The sequence below is a fragment of the Amyelois transitella genome, chromosome Z (genome assembly GCF_032362555.1).
Source record: "Amyelois transitella isolate CPQ chromosome Z, ilAmyTran1.1, whole genome shotgun sequence".
Taxonomy (NCBI): Eukaryota; Metazoa; Arthropoda; class Insecta; order Lepidoptera; family Pyralidae; genus Amyelois; species Amyelois transitella.
In genome coordinates this window covers 13,131,912-13,149,793 of record NC_083535.1, presented here as the reverse complement: position 1 = coordinate 13,149,793, position 17,882 = coordinate 13,131,912, and the positions used below count along the sequence as shown (strand labels likewise).

General features: G+C 36.5%; 1 protein-coding gene across 3 annotated transcripts in view; it reads right to left on the bottom strand.

Moving 5' to 3' along the window:
* Positions 1-3,423: 3,423 nt before the first annotated feature.
* LOC106129528 (inhibitory POU protein) overlaps positions 3,424-17,882 on the bottom strand; it is a 55,983-nt gene continuing 41,524 nt past the window's right edge. For 2 of the 3 annotated variants that reach the window (XM_060953546.1, XM_060953548.1), the window contains 2 exons: positions 12,463-12,645; positions 3,424-4,146 (listed from right to left, as the gene is read on the bottom strand). In XM_060953546.1, the coding sequence (XP_060809529.1) occupies positions 3,424-4,146; positions 12,463-12,645 (906 nt within the window). The remainder of the gene's footprint in view (positions 4,147-12,462; positions 12,646-17,882) is intronic. The other variant, XM_013328122.1, reaches the window with a different exon arrangement.

Here is a 17,882-nt window from a genome sequence, read left to right as displayed (position 1 = left end):
GCAAAAAAATAATATCAATTTTGTTTTAATAATTTTATTACATATCTGATGAATTTTTTAAATTTAAATGTGAATATAAACCTATTTTTGAGTTCAAGTAGGTAGGTATTTACAGAAAATGTTTAAGTTTCAAGTTATTGAGGAAAAACAAACAAATGCATCAATGCTTGTTGGATAATGAATGAATGAATGAATAAAGAGTTATTTATTCGTTGAACTTATTTATTTCATTCAATTATTTTAATTTCAAGCTTTTTTGTAATATGAAACATATGTATGAGCTACTTTAATGATGGTCTAATAGTAATGAACAAATATAGTGTTTTCTTCCTACGTGTACATTGTAAAAGTCAATAAAGGGAAAACGCAAAACATGTGATTCATCTCTAAGGTGATGGGCTAGTTACTAATACTATATACGGATTACAATTACATCATTAAGTCATCCATATGATTATTGCCTTTGACGAATTGCTCTGTCTATCTCGTACGAAACAATGGCTTGTTTATGTGCGTTTATCAAGCTACATTGAACTCTAAAATAGACTTTTTAGATTTCCACTTCTACTGATTTTGTTAGCCTCATTTAATAATATGTACCACAGAAATCTGAATAATAGGTAATCATTATTTACATTTCTATGACATGTGGCAGAGATTTTAATTAAAAAAAAGATCTAATATATAATAGTATGAAAACAATATGTATGACAATTTAAATTTTAATACAATTTATACAATTTAAAATTAAAATATTATTTTATTCCATAAAATAATGTCAATTAAAATAAACAAGTGAATATGTAATAAAATGTAACAGTTTAAAGGCCCCAAATAGTATTATTTCTGAATTATTAATATAAATAAATAAATAAAAACTTGCGCGCATAATTTTACAAAAAAAAAAACTATGTACTTCTTACACAAATATAAAATGCATGGAATATTTTCAAAAATAATCACGTGTTAAAATTCTTTTTATAAAATAATATATGTAAATAAAATAAGTAGGTATGTATTTTAAAAATACGATGACTAGAACAGTATTAAGAGTAAAGCATCATTTTTTAAAATTATAACTGCCCATGATTTCTATGGCGATGTCACCTACACCTTACTCTCTGTTTATTCTGATTTAACCCGCTTAAAAAAGGAGGAAGTCTTGTGTTTTGAAACGAACATACGTACACCTAAGATATGCACAAATTGAGTATGAAATTTCGAGAGTAGGTTTAATTTCCCAATAAAACTAATATTACAATCAAAGTTTTTAAGTTTATACATAACATATTTGTCATGTAATGAATAAACTCAAAAAACTTTGACTACGCCTAGCGAATTTACTTTGAAGCTAAGCGTCGGAAAAAAAAACAATGTGTCAAACAAAGGCAAAGAACAAATTACACGGATTGAACAGCGATCAAAGCAGATATTATTAATGAACATTATTACTGTTCAAAGCTTGTATTTTAGTAAAAAAAAAACTCAATGCTAAAATTGTGCATGATTTAAGTTAACCTTAGTAAAGTATGGACTGGGAAAATCACTCGTTAAATTTCTGTATACTCATTTCGAATGAAACTTTCACAATAATTTATTTCGACTTCTTGCATTTATACAAACATTCGTAAGCCGCAACTGTCGTTGTCAAAATAACAATTTATGAAGAAAAAATTGAAAAAGGAACGATAAAAATCCAGAACGATCGAAAATCAGTTACTATCAAGTTATTAGCTTGATCGTAGCTCTACTGAATCGTAACTGAATTGTGATTGTATCGCTTTGAGTAGCGCGTGTGTGTAAAGTAACAAGATTGGCAGCAGATCAATGCGACAACTAATTTTCGTCTTTATTGGTATAAAAAGTCGCAACGTTTATGGTTTATTTTTTAAATTCCAAACAAAATTGCAATAGCATCAGAGATGCAGGTGTAGGCATTTCATACTGGTCTCTGTTCAATATATGGAATGAAAAAGTACTATCATCAGTAGTACATATTACTTCCAAGACTAGCCTTCACATTTGGCAGTATAGCGTTGTTTTTTTGTTCGTAAGTTAATAAATTCCTAGCAGTTAATTTAATTAATTATTACCGAGGTCTAGATTGCACGTTTTTTTAATCTTATCTAAACACTATATTTACAAAATATCATTTAAAAATATTATTTATAATTCGCAAACTTTACTTTTATGTTTTTTTTTTTCAAGCCGCGGCGCTTTACCGCCTTTTGGATTCATGCAAATTAACGATGAATTAATTTCAATTCTTTTTTTTTATTTGAATTTTGGCCTCCCGGAATTCGAATTTAGTTTATCGAGCTAATTTGGCAACACCAACTAAAGTATGAAATTTCTGTTTATGCGAGTTGGATAGGTATAAATTTTAGTGGGTCACGAGTTTGAGATGTCTACAAAGTGCATCTTGCGTCTATGTTCTACAGGAGATAAGCGAGCCAGCTCAGACGGAGGTCAGGGGAGTCTCCTCACGTACATAATGTATGCATGAACCCATACGCGTTGTACTAATTCCTTTCAATTTAGTAACTATAATGTATTGTTAAACCTAATGCCTAGATGTAAATCGAAACGTGGTCTATTTACAAATGAATTTTAAATACTATTTTGGCTAAATGTCACTATTAACTTCTTATACTAAAATTGTGCCATTTTTGTGAAATTTATGTATAAATACCGAAAATAACCTAAAAAAAAAACGGAAACAATTTTTGGTTACACTACAAATACTATCTACAACTTAAACATGAAAGGAGTCTTACAATTATTTTGTACAATTTCAATAATAATACGAGAACGGAAACACGTAACAAATATCAATAAATAGAGTATGCACAGATCGGCGGGTCACGTGGAGCAAGATGAACGAAATGACTGAACTGAGGTGATACTATGAATATTAGGAAAGTAGTCATTTACAAAGGCCATTCGACATGTGACGCCGTCAATTTGTGCACCGAGCGACGCCGCCGGCGCCGAGGTCCGCGGCGCGCGGCGGTCGAGTTACTAACATTAAACACAGAATATTGATTATTTGCAAGGCACATTCTCTTATAAATCCTGAATTTCAATTTTTCATGTACTTACATATCGATGCTTAGAAAACATCAAAACGCGGCGCGTGGAACGAAACGTAGTGGTGAAGCGACTTCTATTATTGTATGATATGTATATAATCAATTATATACCCTGTGTCTCGAAAAATATATAAGAAGTCATGTAAAAAGTGTAAAAGGGAACTCAAATCGGTCATATCTACACTAGGCTACTTGCGAGTCGACTCGAGAGGTGAGAGGGGAGGTTTATTGCTGTCGAGAGGTCGGCCTGGGCCGGCGCCGGGTGGCGGCTGGGGGCTCAGTAGCCGTACCCGGAGCCCGGGTACAGCAGAGCCGCGCCGCCCCCCGCCGGTCAGTGCTGCGCCGCGAACTTCATGCGCTTCTGTTTCTGCCGCTGGTTGCAGAACCACACGCGCACCACGTTCTTCTTGAGGTCCAGCTTCTCCGCGATCGCGGTTATCTTCTCCCCTGAAGGTCTCGGCTGCACCGCGAAGTACGCCTCCAGACTCCGCTTCTCTGGCGCCGCTATAGATGTCCTCTTGCGTTTCTTTTCACCGGCAGGCAATACGCTGGGCGCGTCGGGGTCCCGTCTTTTGTTCTTCGCCTGCGCCTCTGCCTCCTCCAGCCACGCTTGGAGAATGGGTTTCAGTGCGATCATATTGTTGTGGCTCAGCGTGAGACTCTCGAATCGGCAGATGGTGCTTTGCGATAGCGCGCCAACGCCGGGCAGTTTGAGGTTCGCCAAGGCTTTGCCGACGTCCGCCTGGGTGACGCCGAGTTTGATTCGCCGCTGTTTGAACCTTTCCGCGAACGCTTCCAGTTCCCGAGGGTCCGTGTCTGTGTCCGGGTGGAGAGCGGCTGCTGGGTGTCCTAGATGGGCGGGGGGAGCGTGCGTGAGACCTCCTGCGTGGTGGTGGTGGTTCATCACGTGGTTCATGGCTCCGTAGCCGTGTAACTGATGATGTGGCGGCGCCGCCTCGCCCATCGGCGCTAACGTGGTCATAGACGAGGAAGTCAGGGGATCCAACATGTCCAGGCCCTCCATTCCGTGGTGGCCCATCTGTGAAAAGAAAGGCTATTTGTAATTCGTTTTATCGTACTGTCCAATTCTAAACGACAAAGTGGATTACCATAGGGAATTATGATTATTATTTCTCGCCAAATTAACTCGGGTATTCGAGTTAAATCGCACGTTTCATTGCAAACGGGAGGGCGGGACAATGAGTGGGGTAAAACAAACAATGTTTGTGCAGATTTGCAGTCATTCTTTATGAGAGCAAACATTTGATTTTTCATGGGGTCTGTTGTGTTCCGATCGGGCCGAGTGTTTTACCAATATGCTTACAGTGGAGAGCCATTGTCGGGCAAATGGATGTTTCGAGTGGCTGGGAAGCGACGCCATATGCGCCGGCGTTGATGAATGTCACAATATTTTGATCAAACTAATGTTATTAACTGAAGACACGTTATTACTATGATCGGTTATTACAAAAATTGTAACTGTTATCCGTAATTTATAATACACAGATTAAATGGAAACAATGAAAAATAACGCATAATAATTATTTTATCTTTACGACCCTAAAATACAAATTTAGACACCAAAACGGGAACCATATCAAATTGTCATTCACTACATAATATTTTCCCTTGTCATTCAAGTCTAAAACGTCCTAAAACTACAATGTATGTAGCTACATTTCCATTGAAAACTGAACCCTAACAAACAACAAATGAAGTCCAGTGTACGAAACCGTCTTCACTGCTCAAATGTCCTGTCAGAAATTCAGTATACAACACTTTGTCCTTGTCCGCTGTCCCTTAAAACTAATTTGCGCCTAAATTCGTTAGTAATATGTCAATAAAACAAAACAAAAACAATCAGCAAGACAATATATCTCAATAGTAGAGGGCCATAAGTCTTTCGTAGCGGGCCGTGTTAGGCGGCGCGCACACTGCGCCCTCCTGGGACCGGTATATCACAATTATAAGGCATGCGGCACGAGATCTCACATGTTGGGGCACAGTTTGCGCGCTTCTTTACTTTTGTACTATTAATTTAATTTAGTTTCACGCAAACCTGACGTTGCTTTTTAACTGAAAATGTATTTTTATGCAGTTCAGAATTAACAGCTACTGAAGACTCTGGTACTGAAGACAAAACGGGGTGAGTGACACCTGTTTCTCTTCTTTTACAGATTGTAAAGTCGATCAAAGGAAAGGCTAATTGGAATTCTTAATTTTAGACTACCTGTCACTTTTTCAATGTCAGTTCTATCATTAAGACATACAGCTGAAATTTGTTTTCAGTCTTTACAGTACTGTTAGCTCTGGCTATGTCGTAAGGGATATATGTATGTACGGTAGAATTTTTATATGTGTGTATGTAGAATTATCACACAGAAATTGTAACAAAATTCTGTGTGAACAAGACATAATCTGTCACACAGAAATCTGAATAATAAGAATTTTGTGCGCTTGCATGAAGAGAGTGATGAATGTGAATGAAGCAAAGAAATTTGCAAGGATCGTCGCAAGTGGAACGAAAGAATAAAATATCTTTCCCATGGATGTCGCAAAAAGGCGACTAAAGGATAGGCTTACAAACTTTTTGATACTGTTGGCTCCGTCTTTATTAGACGTGACTATATGTATGTACTATATCTCTGTAATAAATGAGTGTTTTAGTATAATTCTTTAACCTATCTGTACTAACACGTCACATCTATATCCCTTGCAGGGTAGACAGAGCCAACAGTCTTGAAAAGACTGATAGGGCTGATCAGCTTTTTGGCTTGACGATAGAATTGAGACCCAAATAGTGACAGGTTGCTAGCACATCGTCTAAAAGAAGAATCCCAATTTAAAAAGCCCATCCCTTAATCGCCTTAGTTCGGGAACGAGATGGAGTGGTCCTATTTTTTTTTTTATTGGACTAAGGTATACTCATAAATTAAATGACATTTCCATCCAATACAGTTTAATTGGTCCTTCAAAAACCACACAGGTGTGCAGACATCAAACAATGCCCTACAATTTGTAACATACAGACAAACATCCCTAGCACGCGTACGTAATAAGGGAGTCCACCCCATGTCATTTTCGGAATAGTGATGTTTGTTACACGGATATCGATGTTTAATAGCGTAATATAAAAGCGAAGGTTATTTATGAGTTGCATATGTACATATCATCACGTCTATATCCCTTGTGGGGTAGACAGAGTCAACAGTCTTGGGAAGACTGAAAGGCCACGTTCAGTTGTTTGGCTTAACGATAGAATTGAGATTGGCGTCTCTTGTAAAGATTGATGATAGGCAATCATCAATGCATAGGTATTGACAGAGTTGCTGCTATTAATTTTGGGTTTTAAAGCGATGACCTAGGATCCTGATTTTCATGACATCTTTGAATCACAATTAGGTACATCACTACGCCATCTTACTAAACATTGCCATGAATATATTACTGTTTACAAGTAGAAAATTATTTACACTTGTTTAAAATTACATAGGCATTTTAATAATATACATACATATGCCTCTAGTATTAAATATAAAGGTTTTACTATATATATAAATAACACAGGTATTAAACGCGCATTGTAACGTATAACTGTATTTTTATTTTTCAATATGTAAGACAACAAAATATATTTTATTAATTATTAATTATCGATTATGTTTTTCACATCACTATTGTTAGTACCGATGGGATTGCAAGTGGATATTAAATAAATTATATTCCGTTAATAGTGATTTGTATCGCAACGTTATGATTTGGACAAGTGGCTGAATTTATGCGGGGTGTGAGAAATGTGTGGGCCGAGAAACTAGCGTATTTCAGCGAGAAACATAAGGCTCTTTGAACAATAGTTATTTAGATATACATTTGCTGATTGCAATAGCAATACAATGGTAGATCAGTTTGTATAAAATAAAATCTTTTAAATATAAATATACATAGGTAGATTTAACATAAACCCAAGGTAAATTCGTGAGTTTTGTATATTAACTCAATTATACTTTAATTTTTAAAAAATCAGTTTGTTATACAGATAAATTAGATCATGGCTCGTAGCTACTGGGACTGATGTAATTGTTAACTACCCTTCGAGGAAAGAGTAGTGTAGTGAATTCTATAAAAAATATAAATTAATAGTCAATCCAAACACAATAAATCATTTTCACCTGATCAAAATTGATCGGAGAGATTATTATATATCATCGTTATATATTACATAGGTACCTATTATTTATATAATTAATAATGAACTATAAATAATAGATCGTTATATATTATTTATAGTTCATTAATGTTTTTTAATGTAGACAATGTACATTCGTCCACGATTTAGATTTAAGAGATCTATATTTGTAAATTGACGTGCGATGAAAATGCTGCAGTGTAGTTTGTTCCGCCGCTTCTTTCTTCTTACACATGCGCTTTGGAAGCGGCAGTAGTTATAATTAGAGTTAAGTGATGTGACGACAATAAGTGATACCTTGTATCCAATTTTGAAAATAAATCTATTCTATTTTATTCTATATATATGTTTATAGCAGCTGAGAAGAATAATTTGAAAACACAGTAAAAAGTATTCAACAATAACTAAATTGATTATAAAATAAAGTTCTTATTCAATTAATAAATCAAATCAATTATACATCACACTATATTTTCTCTATATTTGAGGTAGTCTCTGCCTACCCCTCCGGGAAAGAGGCGTAATTTTATGTATGTATGTATGTACTATATTTTCTCCCGCCCATAGTTTCCGCTCGCTAGTTTCCTGGCCACACCAACCCCTACGACATGTAGGGTTAGTACTGCAATTTGATGGCTCCAATATGAACGCAATATGATTGTCATTTCGACATGATGGGTTCAGGTTTAGTGCCAGTTCCACCCTCCGTGTATTACATGTGAGGTTACTAGTGTATTACAAATCTTTTGGTGTCTTAGTTATGACATGGTGTTCTTGTTACTGTGTAAAGATATTACAAACAAACAAACAAACAAACAGATGAAGTGCGACTTCGGCTCCGCCAATTTTGAGAGAAAAATCCTGAATCTGTTAATTTGTGTGAAGTACATACATATGGTACCCTCCGTATATTATATGTGAGGTTATAAGTGTTTTTAAAATCTTTTAGTGCCCTGGCTATGACGTGCAAAGCCAACTTTAAGAGAAAAAATCCTGAATTAATGATAATTTGTGTTACATACATATAGTCACGTCTATAGATATTCCTTGCGGGTGAGACACCGCTAACAGTCTCAAAAAGGAAATGCCACGTGATTCATGATGAAATTGAGATTCAAATAGTGACAGATTGCTAGCCCATCGTCTGCAAGAGAAATCCTTAGATTATAAGCCTATCCCTTAGCCGTTTTTTACGAGATCCAAGGAAAAGGGCCGGATACCACACGGCACTGTTATTATTTATTTGTTTTCTCGCGAGAATTTTGGGAAATCTTGGCCTAGTATAACCGAACTTTTAAGGAGTATTCGTACTTGCAAAATTTCAAATCACAAGATACAAAAATCTTTTTAAAACCACTATTAATTCTTTTTATAAATTGACAGTTTTAATAATTATAAGATGTGCCATATTTTATTTTTTGATGCATATATCTATGGTTTTTAATTTAAAAAGAAATGAAAAAAAAATCTTCTTATATTTAGGTACTTTAGACCTTACTTTAATGCAGTGTTCTCCGTTCATTTCATTCCTTTTGTTACATTTAATTTAAATTAATTAAATAATTTCAATAATAATAAAAAGCGACACCGTAACGAGCGACTCGATAATTATTATTTTTCATAAACAAACACTTGATTTTTTTTTGGACAATAGCTAAAATCTCTTTTGTTGCGCCCGTCACATCACAACCCTAGCGACGTAAAAACGGTAAACATTGAAACTTAAACAAAACTTCAAGTGGAAAGGGTCCCCCCCTCGACTCACCGGGGCCCAGGGCACGCGACAATTGTCACGGCGGTCACTTGGGACCCCGGGGTAACAGGGATATTGTTTAAAAATCAACCGTGTAACAATTTGATGGGACATTAAAGGAATAATTATTTCTATTACCGGGTTCTATATTTTAGTTGCAACCTGACACTATTTATTATAGTGCCGTGTGGTTCCCGGCACCAATATAAAAAAGAATAGGACCACTCCATCTCTTTTCCATGGATGTCGTAAAAGGCGACTAAGGGATAGGCTTACAAACTTGGATATTTTTTTTTTTAAGGCGATGGGCAAGCAACCTGTCACTGTTTGAATCTCAATTCTATCATCAAGCCAAATAGCTGAACGTGGCCATTCAGTCTTTTCAAGACTGTTGGCTCTGTCTACCCCGCAAGGGATATATAGACGTGACCATATGTATGTATGTGTGTATCAACCGTGTAACCGTTTGATGGGACGTTAAAGGAATAATTATTTCTCTTACCAGGATCTATATTTTAGTTGCAACCTGAGACTATTTGTATCTCAGTTCCATCATTACGCCAAACAGCTGAACGTGGCCTAACAGTATTTTTAAGACGCTGTCTACGTATATATACGTATTCGTATGTATGTATATAAAAATAAATAAATATAGGTAGGTAAATCATTTTAGTTTGTTTTGGGATTCTTCTAGACGATGTTAAGAAGCCATACAGCTGCACGTGGCCTTAAGACTTTTCAAGATTGTTAACTCTGTCTACCCCGCAAGGGATATAGACGTGATAATATGTATGTTTTTGATTGTGCAAGAATGACACCGGTCTATAACAAAACAAATGTTTTGTACCTATCTCAGAAAATCTTCGCCTCTCCTATCCATTAAAATAATACACTTACATCTAAAAACAGTCATGTAACTTGACAAAGGGGAAACTGTAACATTTAGTCATAACATTTATAGTACAATAAGACATCATCTAGATCATGTAATATTATCTGTAGAGGTCACATACAGTCATAAAATTGATATTAGCGCGCGACACACCCGTCTACACATCTGTAAAACATAATCGAATCACACGGGAACCCTTATATTTACGGATTAGGACCCAAAACGCTTGGGTCCGGGACCCGCGGTCATAAAGCTGGCATTACGCGGTTCGAACCCAAACAGGGATAGGGGGGAAATTGGAAATTTCCATGTTTTTTTTTCCCCCCGAAATAACATCGTTTTTATTGCAAGGGTGTTAGTGATTTTCGTGTGATGTCTCTTGTTTTTCTTTGTGAAAGGAATCTGTTCATTCTTGTTGTCACGTCTGTATCCTTTGCGGGGTAGACAGAGCTAACAGTTTTGTAGAGACTGATAGGCTATGTTGAGCTGTTTGGCTTTATAATTGAATTGAGATTCAAATAGTGACAGGTTGCTAGCCCATCGACTAAAATAGGAATCAGAAGTTTGTAAGCCAATATTTGCCAATATCTCTTTATACAAAGAATCTGTTTATTCCACTTTGGGCATCTGGGTTGATTGACATTGAAGCTCTCAAGGATGAATTACCTATTTCCCCCGTTTATTTTTCACATTTTCCATTATTTCTTCACTCCTAATAGTTGCGGCGTGATGTTTTATAGCCTAAAGCCTTGGTCGATAAATGATCTATTCGACACAAAGAATTTTTCAACTCGAACCAGTAGTTCCTGAGATTAGCGCGTTCAAACAAACAAGCAAACTCTTCAACTTTATAATATTAGCATAGATTGAGATACAAAATAGTTACAGGTTGCTAGCCCATCGCCTAAAATAGGAATCCCAAGTTTATAAGTCAATACCTCTCTATAGACTTTTTGTGTCCTATAGCCCATGATTTTGAATTGAATATGTGTACATAAGTGCACGAAATTTGATTTGAGATTGTTTTAGAAATTGTAACCGTTATTTTCACTACGTTAGTACCTATACTTGTCTCAAAAATAACACACACTTACCTACAAAAGAACTGTTAACATATTCCAACTCGAGATCCATTTCAAAAGGGAAACATTACATCACATAATATGGAATAGTGCATAAAATTACGGGGACTCACATAAGTCGCGACCCCACGACGGGGACTCCCAGAGGAGGGCAGTCCCTTCGATTCCCGGGAAGATTTCCATCTCTCCTTTTATGATATTATTATATTTATTTATATCGCACAAGGCGCCGAGCGTACCAATTCAGAAACATTTTTATGAGAACACTTCATTTTTATGTGTGTTCAATTCGTTTGGTATCATTGAGGCGTTTGTGATTTCTTGTTTTTTTTTTTTTTTATCGTTGGTAAATTATGTTTATATTTTGTTATTGGATTGTATTGGCTTTGTAGTAAGTTTTGCGGTAGTGGCGAACTGCTATGTGTTATTTATTCATTCATTCGTAATTACTCGTCTATATCCTCTGCAGGGTAGACAAAGTAGTCTTGAAAGACCGATAGGTCACAGCTAGGCTTAATGATAGAATTAAGATTCAAATAGTGATATGTTGCTATCCCATAGCTTAAAAGAATAATACCAATTTATAAGCCTATCCCTTAGTCGCCTTTAACAACATCCACGGGAAGGAGATGGAGTGGTCCTATTCTTTTTTTATTTTGGATCCGGGAACCACACGGCACTGACAGAGATTTATAAAAATACAAAAAAAACTAGTGGGTTATAAAGCTGAAGTGTTTGTTCGTTTGAACGCGCTAATCCCAGGAACTACTGTTCGAATTGAAAAATTCTTTGTGCGTCGAATAGACCATTTATCGAGGAAGGCTTCAGGCTATATATCATCGTGCTGTAACTATATATAACTATTCCAAGCGGACGAAGTCGCAGGCAGAGCTAGTATAATAAATAAATATATACGAGACAAATTACACAGATTGAGTTAGCCTCGAAGTAAGTTCCAGACTTGTGTTACGAGATACTAACTCAACGATACTACATATACATACATACATACATAAAACACGCCTCTTTCCCGGAGGGGTAGGCAGAGACTACCTCTTTCCACTTGCCACGATCTCTGCATACTTCCTTCGCTTCATCCACATTCATAACTCTCTTCATGCAAGTTCGGCGGTTTCGGGTACTTTTGACCTGACCCATTACCAGGACGTCCTCAATTTGATCAAGATACGTTCGTCTACTACATAAATTATATAATAAAATACTTATATCTATACAATCTAAAGGGATAGGCTTATAAACTTGGGATTCCTCTTTTAGGCGATGGCCTAGCACCCTGTCACTATTTGAATCTCAGTTCTATCATTAAGCCAAACAGCTGAACGTGGCCATTCAGTCTTTTCAAGACTGTTGGCTCTGTCTACCCCGCAAGGGATATAGACGTGACCATATGTATGTATGTATGTATATCTATATAATCTATACATTCACAAATATACCTGATGCGGTCTCGCGTTATGCGGCGGTGGACCGCCCACGGAATGGTGGTATACCATGTCATGTTTGAGCTGGGGTAGCGGGGGTCCGGGCTGGGGTCCGGATTGGTGCTTGCTGATGTCCACTGCTGCCAGCGCCTCGGCACGGCTGAGGAGACCGTCATTAAGGCCGCTGAAGAGGTCGCCCTGATGAGAGAAATGTGCGATTAGGGTTAAAAAAAAATTACTTGTAGCGGGAGCGATTCGGCTCGACCGCCACCAAAGGGAAGATCTTCCGCCAGGCTAGGTGTGGGGCCTCAAACTCATACTCTTATAAGTATCAGGTGATTACAGGTAACAAAAAAATGTGTTACCTGTAATCACCTGAAATTTTGATCACCCAGGTGATTTGCCAAAAGTTGTTTTCAGGACACAAATATGTGAAATTTGATTACTCGGATGACCGAAGTGGAATAAATATAGACGTTATAAGTTCGATCAAGGTCCATTCTTCTAGGCATTCCCTTAAAACTGGAGATTAAAAAACTTTCTACGCATTCTTGAAAATAAATTGTTAAATAACACCAATTGGCCAAAAAAAAACATACATACATACATATATATGGTCACGTCTATATCCCTTGTGGGGTAGACAGTGCCAACAGTCTTGAAAAGACTCGCTCAGCTATTTGGCTTAATGATAGAATTGAGATTCAAATAGTTTTTTTTTTTTTTTTTTTTTTCATTTATTTTGGCACAAACAGTCATAAGTACAAAATAAAATATCTTATAGAACAGTATACAGTATTATAGACCAAACAGTGCCGATTAAGTAAATATTATATGAATTATAATAACTTAAAACTACGCGTGTTAACGAACTTTGTGTTATTTAAATTAAAAGTATGTAACGGGATGCATGCATACAATTAGCATTACACAAAAATCGTAAAGAATATAAAAATAAAAAAATAAAACCGAAAACAATATTAAGAAATCTGTTTCAAGATAAATTTTGTACACACTTTGTTTTTAGTGGACAACAGAGAACAGGAAAATATGTCTATGTCTGAGAAAAATTTGTTATAATTTACAATGCAGCGATGAAAAAAGTTATTTCGAGTATAATTCCCGCGAAACTGAGGTGGTACTAAAATGTTAAGTTTGCGAGAGGAGCGAAGCGGAAGTCGAGCTTTGGTTAGGAAGTTAATTTTTGATAGTAGTGTAGGGGAGTCAATAAGGCTATTAATTATTTTATGCAAAAGTGCTATGTCGAATTGGGTCCTGCGGTTCTGAAGCGAGAGGATTTTATAGTAACCAAGAGAGTCGTCATATGAAAGGTTTGTTATGTTGTTCCGATAATTGAGCATTTTTAGAAATTTCTTTTGCACTTTTTCGATTACGTTAATATCATCTTGATAAAAAGGGTTCCAAACATTACAACCAAAGTCCAAAATAGATCTGACGAAACTAAAGTATAAAATTTTTAAAGTATTACTATTTTTGAAAGGCTTGGTAACCCTGTTAATAAACCCTAAATTTTTAAATGCTTTTCGCGTAATATAATCGTAGTGACGTTTAAAAGATAGTTCGCTGTCCATCATGATACCCAGATCTCGAATTGAATCAACTCTTGTGACCAAGTTATTATTAATAAGGTAATTAAACTTAATGCACTTTTTCTTACGAGTATATGTGATGATTTGACATTTTTCACTATTAAGGAAAAGTTGATTTTCATCGCAATATTTTACAAGAGAATCTAGATCCTGTTGGATTTTGTGACAATCATCAGTGTCAGTCACTACTCTGAAGAGTTTAGTATCATCGGCATATAAGAGTTGATTAGTATTAGTCAGAGCTTCCTGTATATCATTGATGTAAACAGTAAAGAGAACTGGGCCCAGATGGGAACCTTGAGGGACGCCAGATGGTGACATGTTGCTAGCCCATCGCCTAAAAAAATAATCACAAGTTTGTAAGCCTATCCCTTAGTCGCCTTTTACGACATCGACATGGGAAAAAGACGGAGTGGTCCTATTCATACAAAAAAAAAATGCCAAAAAAAACTATTTTAAATTTATAAACGGCTTTGTTTATGCATCGGTGTGGTGTGGTATCCGGCAAAATATCTTTTCATTAATTCATAGACACCAATTTGGTAGTTTCTCTTGTAAATGAATTATTTATGAAGTTTTACATCGCCTCTTTTAAACGTGGGTCACTTTTGTAAAGCTCCATTTGTTAATATTTGAACGATCATGTTTTAGAAACGAATAGGTATAATATGTATGTTAAAATTCAAAGTAAATTCTTTTAGTATAACAAAATAGTTAGGTGCGTGTAGTGGCCGGTTAACAATAGGATACTTTTCTGTGGATATCGTAAAAGGCGAGTAAGTCTTTAAAGTTTAAAGATGGTTTGGTCATGTGGAGAGGATGAATAAAAGCAGGTTGACTAAGCAGATATACAAGGAGAGTGTGGAGGGAAAGGTCGGGGTGGGAAGACCTGATGAACGTATCTTGATCAAATTTAGGACGCCCTGGTAAAGGGTCTGATCGAGAGTACCCGAAACCGCCGAGCTTGCATGAAGAGAATTATGAATGTGGATGAAGCGAAGGAAGTATGGGAGATCGTGGCAAGTGGAAAGATGTAGACTTTGCCTACCTCTCCGGGAATGAGGCGTGACTTTATGTATGTGTCTTTAAAGTTCCACGCCAACATTATAAAACTACTTTTATTCAATACTTATACTATTTCGAATTCTATGAACGCAAGAGAGATAAGATATTAATTCTTTCATATAATCACGTCTTTATCCCTTGCGGGGTAGACAGAGCCAGTAGTCTTAAGACTGACGAGCCACGTTCAGCTGTTAGGCTTAATAATAGAATTGAGATTCAAATAGTTGAAAATAAGGTGTTTTATGCAAAAAAATTGCCGTGTGGTTCCCGGCACCAATACAAAAAATAATAGGACCACTCCATCTCTTTCCCATGGATGTCGTAAAAGGCGACTAAGGGATAGGTTTACAAACTTGGGATTCTCTTTTAAGCGATGGCCTAGCGACCTGTCAATATTTGAATCTCAATTCTATCATTAGGCCAAATAGCTGAACGTGGCCATTCAGTCTTTCCAAGACTGTTGGCTCTGTCTACCCCGCAAGGGATATAGAACATGAAAAAAAAAGGCATTCTTGTCTCACGACATTCTAAGACGCGCTATATAACTTTATGCAATGCAAAATGGCGTCGAACCAAACCGTCCGCTGGCAAGGTTTTTTCACGAATTACTTTAAATTATTTATGAGTAATTCTGACCCGCTACCGACGGCGTGGAGTAAAGAAGTTACGGAGAGAAATCTTCACAAAACTTAACTTACTAGAACATACATAAATACATATGGTCACGTCTATATCCCTTGCGGGGTAGACAGAGCCAACATTCTTGAAAAGACGGAATGGTCACGTACAGCTATTTGGCTTTAAGATAGAATTGAGATTCAAATAGTGACAGGTTGCTAGCCCATCTCCTAAAATAGAATCCCAAGTTTGTAAGCCCTTAGTCGCCTTTTACGACATCCATGTAAAAGAGATGGAGTGGTCCTATTCTTTTTTTGTATTGGTGCCGGGAACCCATGAAGGGATCTGTTCCAGATTCTTTTTTGTATTGGTGCCGGGAACCACAAGAATCCTAAGGGTTAGGGAGAGAGACTAACGGGTAGGTTTTTGATCGCCTTTTACGACATCCATGTAAAAGAGATGGAGGAGTGGTCCTATTCCTTTTTTTGTATTGATGCCGGCAACCACACGGCACAATTACCACACAAACACGAATTCCAATCCAAATTATTTCTGTACTGTAAATGTTTTGTGTTACCTGACAAATTGTTGGTGCGCGCAACGACTCACAAGCAACTATTTTATTGCGCAAACCACTTTTAAACTGATAGTTTTGGTTCAACCCGCCCGCTTCCCTCCCGTTACCATCCAAATTGATTTGTAACTCGGGGCCGGGAACACTTTGAGCGAAGACGTAAAAGGGGAGTAAAGTTGGCGGTCGTGTCCTGTTTTGTTTCGGTTCGAAACGTTTTCCAATAAAATGTCCAGTGTTTTATTGATAGACATTCAAAAGACCTATCTATTCGGTTATCTATACTAATATTATAAAGAGAGAGTTAGTTTGTTTGTTTGTTTCATCCCATTAAGAGAGTGATTAAGAATCACAAAGCATTAACATCTATACTAATATTATAAAGCTGAAGAGTTTGTTTGTTTGTTTGTGCTAATATCAGGAACTACTGGTTCGAATTGAAAAATTCTTTTTGCGTTGGATAGACCATTTATCGAGGAACGCTTACGAATATACAACATCACGCTTCAACTATAAGGAGCAAAGAAAATAATGGAATATGTTAAAAAAAACGGGGAAAATTATTCATCCTTGAGAATGATGCCCAAAATAACTATTCCACGCGGACGGAGTCGCGGGCACAGCTAGTTTAAAATAGGAAACTCGATCTAATCAGCTTGAAGTGCTAAGTGTAAATTACTGTCAATCTCTTTAATCCCTGAGGGTAAAAAATGAGTTGCAACCGAGCGTGGGAATGAACTGGAGGCCTGCGCGTTGTCAGCTATTACCAACGCGCCATTGGGGTAGTGATGGAGGTCTCAAATATATCATTGCTTCATCAGTGATTAGTCAATCGATAATGCACATCGTGGTGTAAGAAATGAATATCAGTCGTTAAAATTTTAGACGGCTATTACGAAGGCACTGAAAATAAAATAAAAACAATTGTGATGTGATTTCTAGCACTTCTGCAAAAGAACATGAAAATTCACGCTTAATTATTTTTGATTTAGACTCAAAAATAATTGAGTTATAACAATCAATTCAAAATTCAAATTCATAAAATTCAAAATTTTTATTTATGTTATACGATAATAACTTCATATCGCTGTATAATTGTCAAATCTTTTGGTTTCACAACATTGGTTGACGTCAAATAAATTACTTACTTAAAACTAAGTTTACTGCCGCTTCCAAGGCGTCAGTGCAGAAGAAGCGGTAACAAATTGCACTGCAGCATTTTCTTCAATTCTATTGTTTGCGTGATTATATGTAACACAAATATAATCACGTCTATATCCTCTGCAAGGTAGACAGAGCCAACAGTCTTAAAAAGACTGAAAGGCCACTTTTAGCTTTGTGACGTGATGATGGAATTGAGATTAAAATAGTGACATGTTGCTAGCCCATCGCTTGCAAGAAGAATCCCAGGCTAAAGTAAAAGGCGACTAAGAGATAGGCTATAAGCCTATCTCTTAATCGCCTTTTACTACATCAAGAGATCCCAAGCTAAAGTAAAAGACGACTAAGAGATAGGCTATAAGCCTGTCCCTTAATCGCCTTTTACTACATCAAAAGATAATCAATGTCTC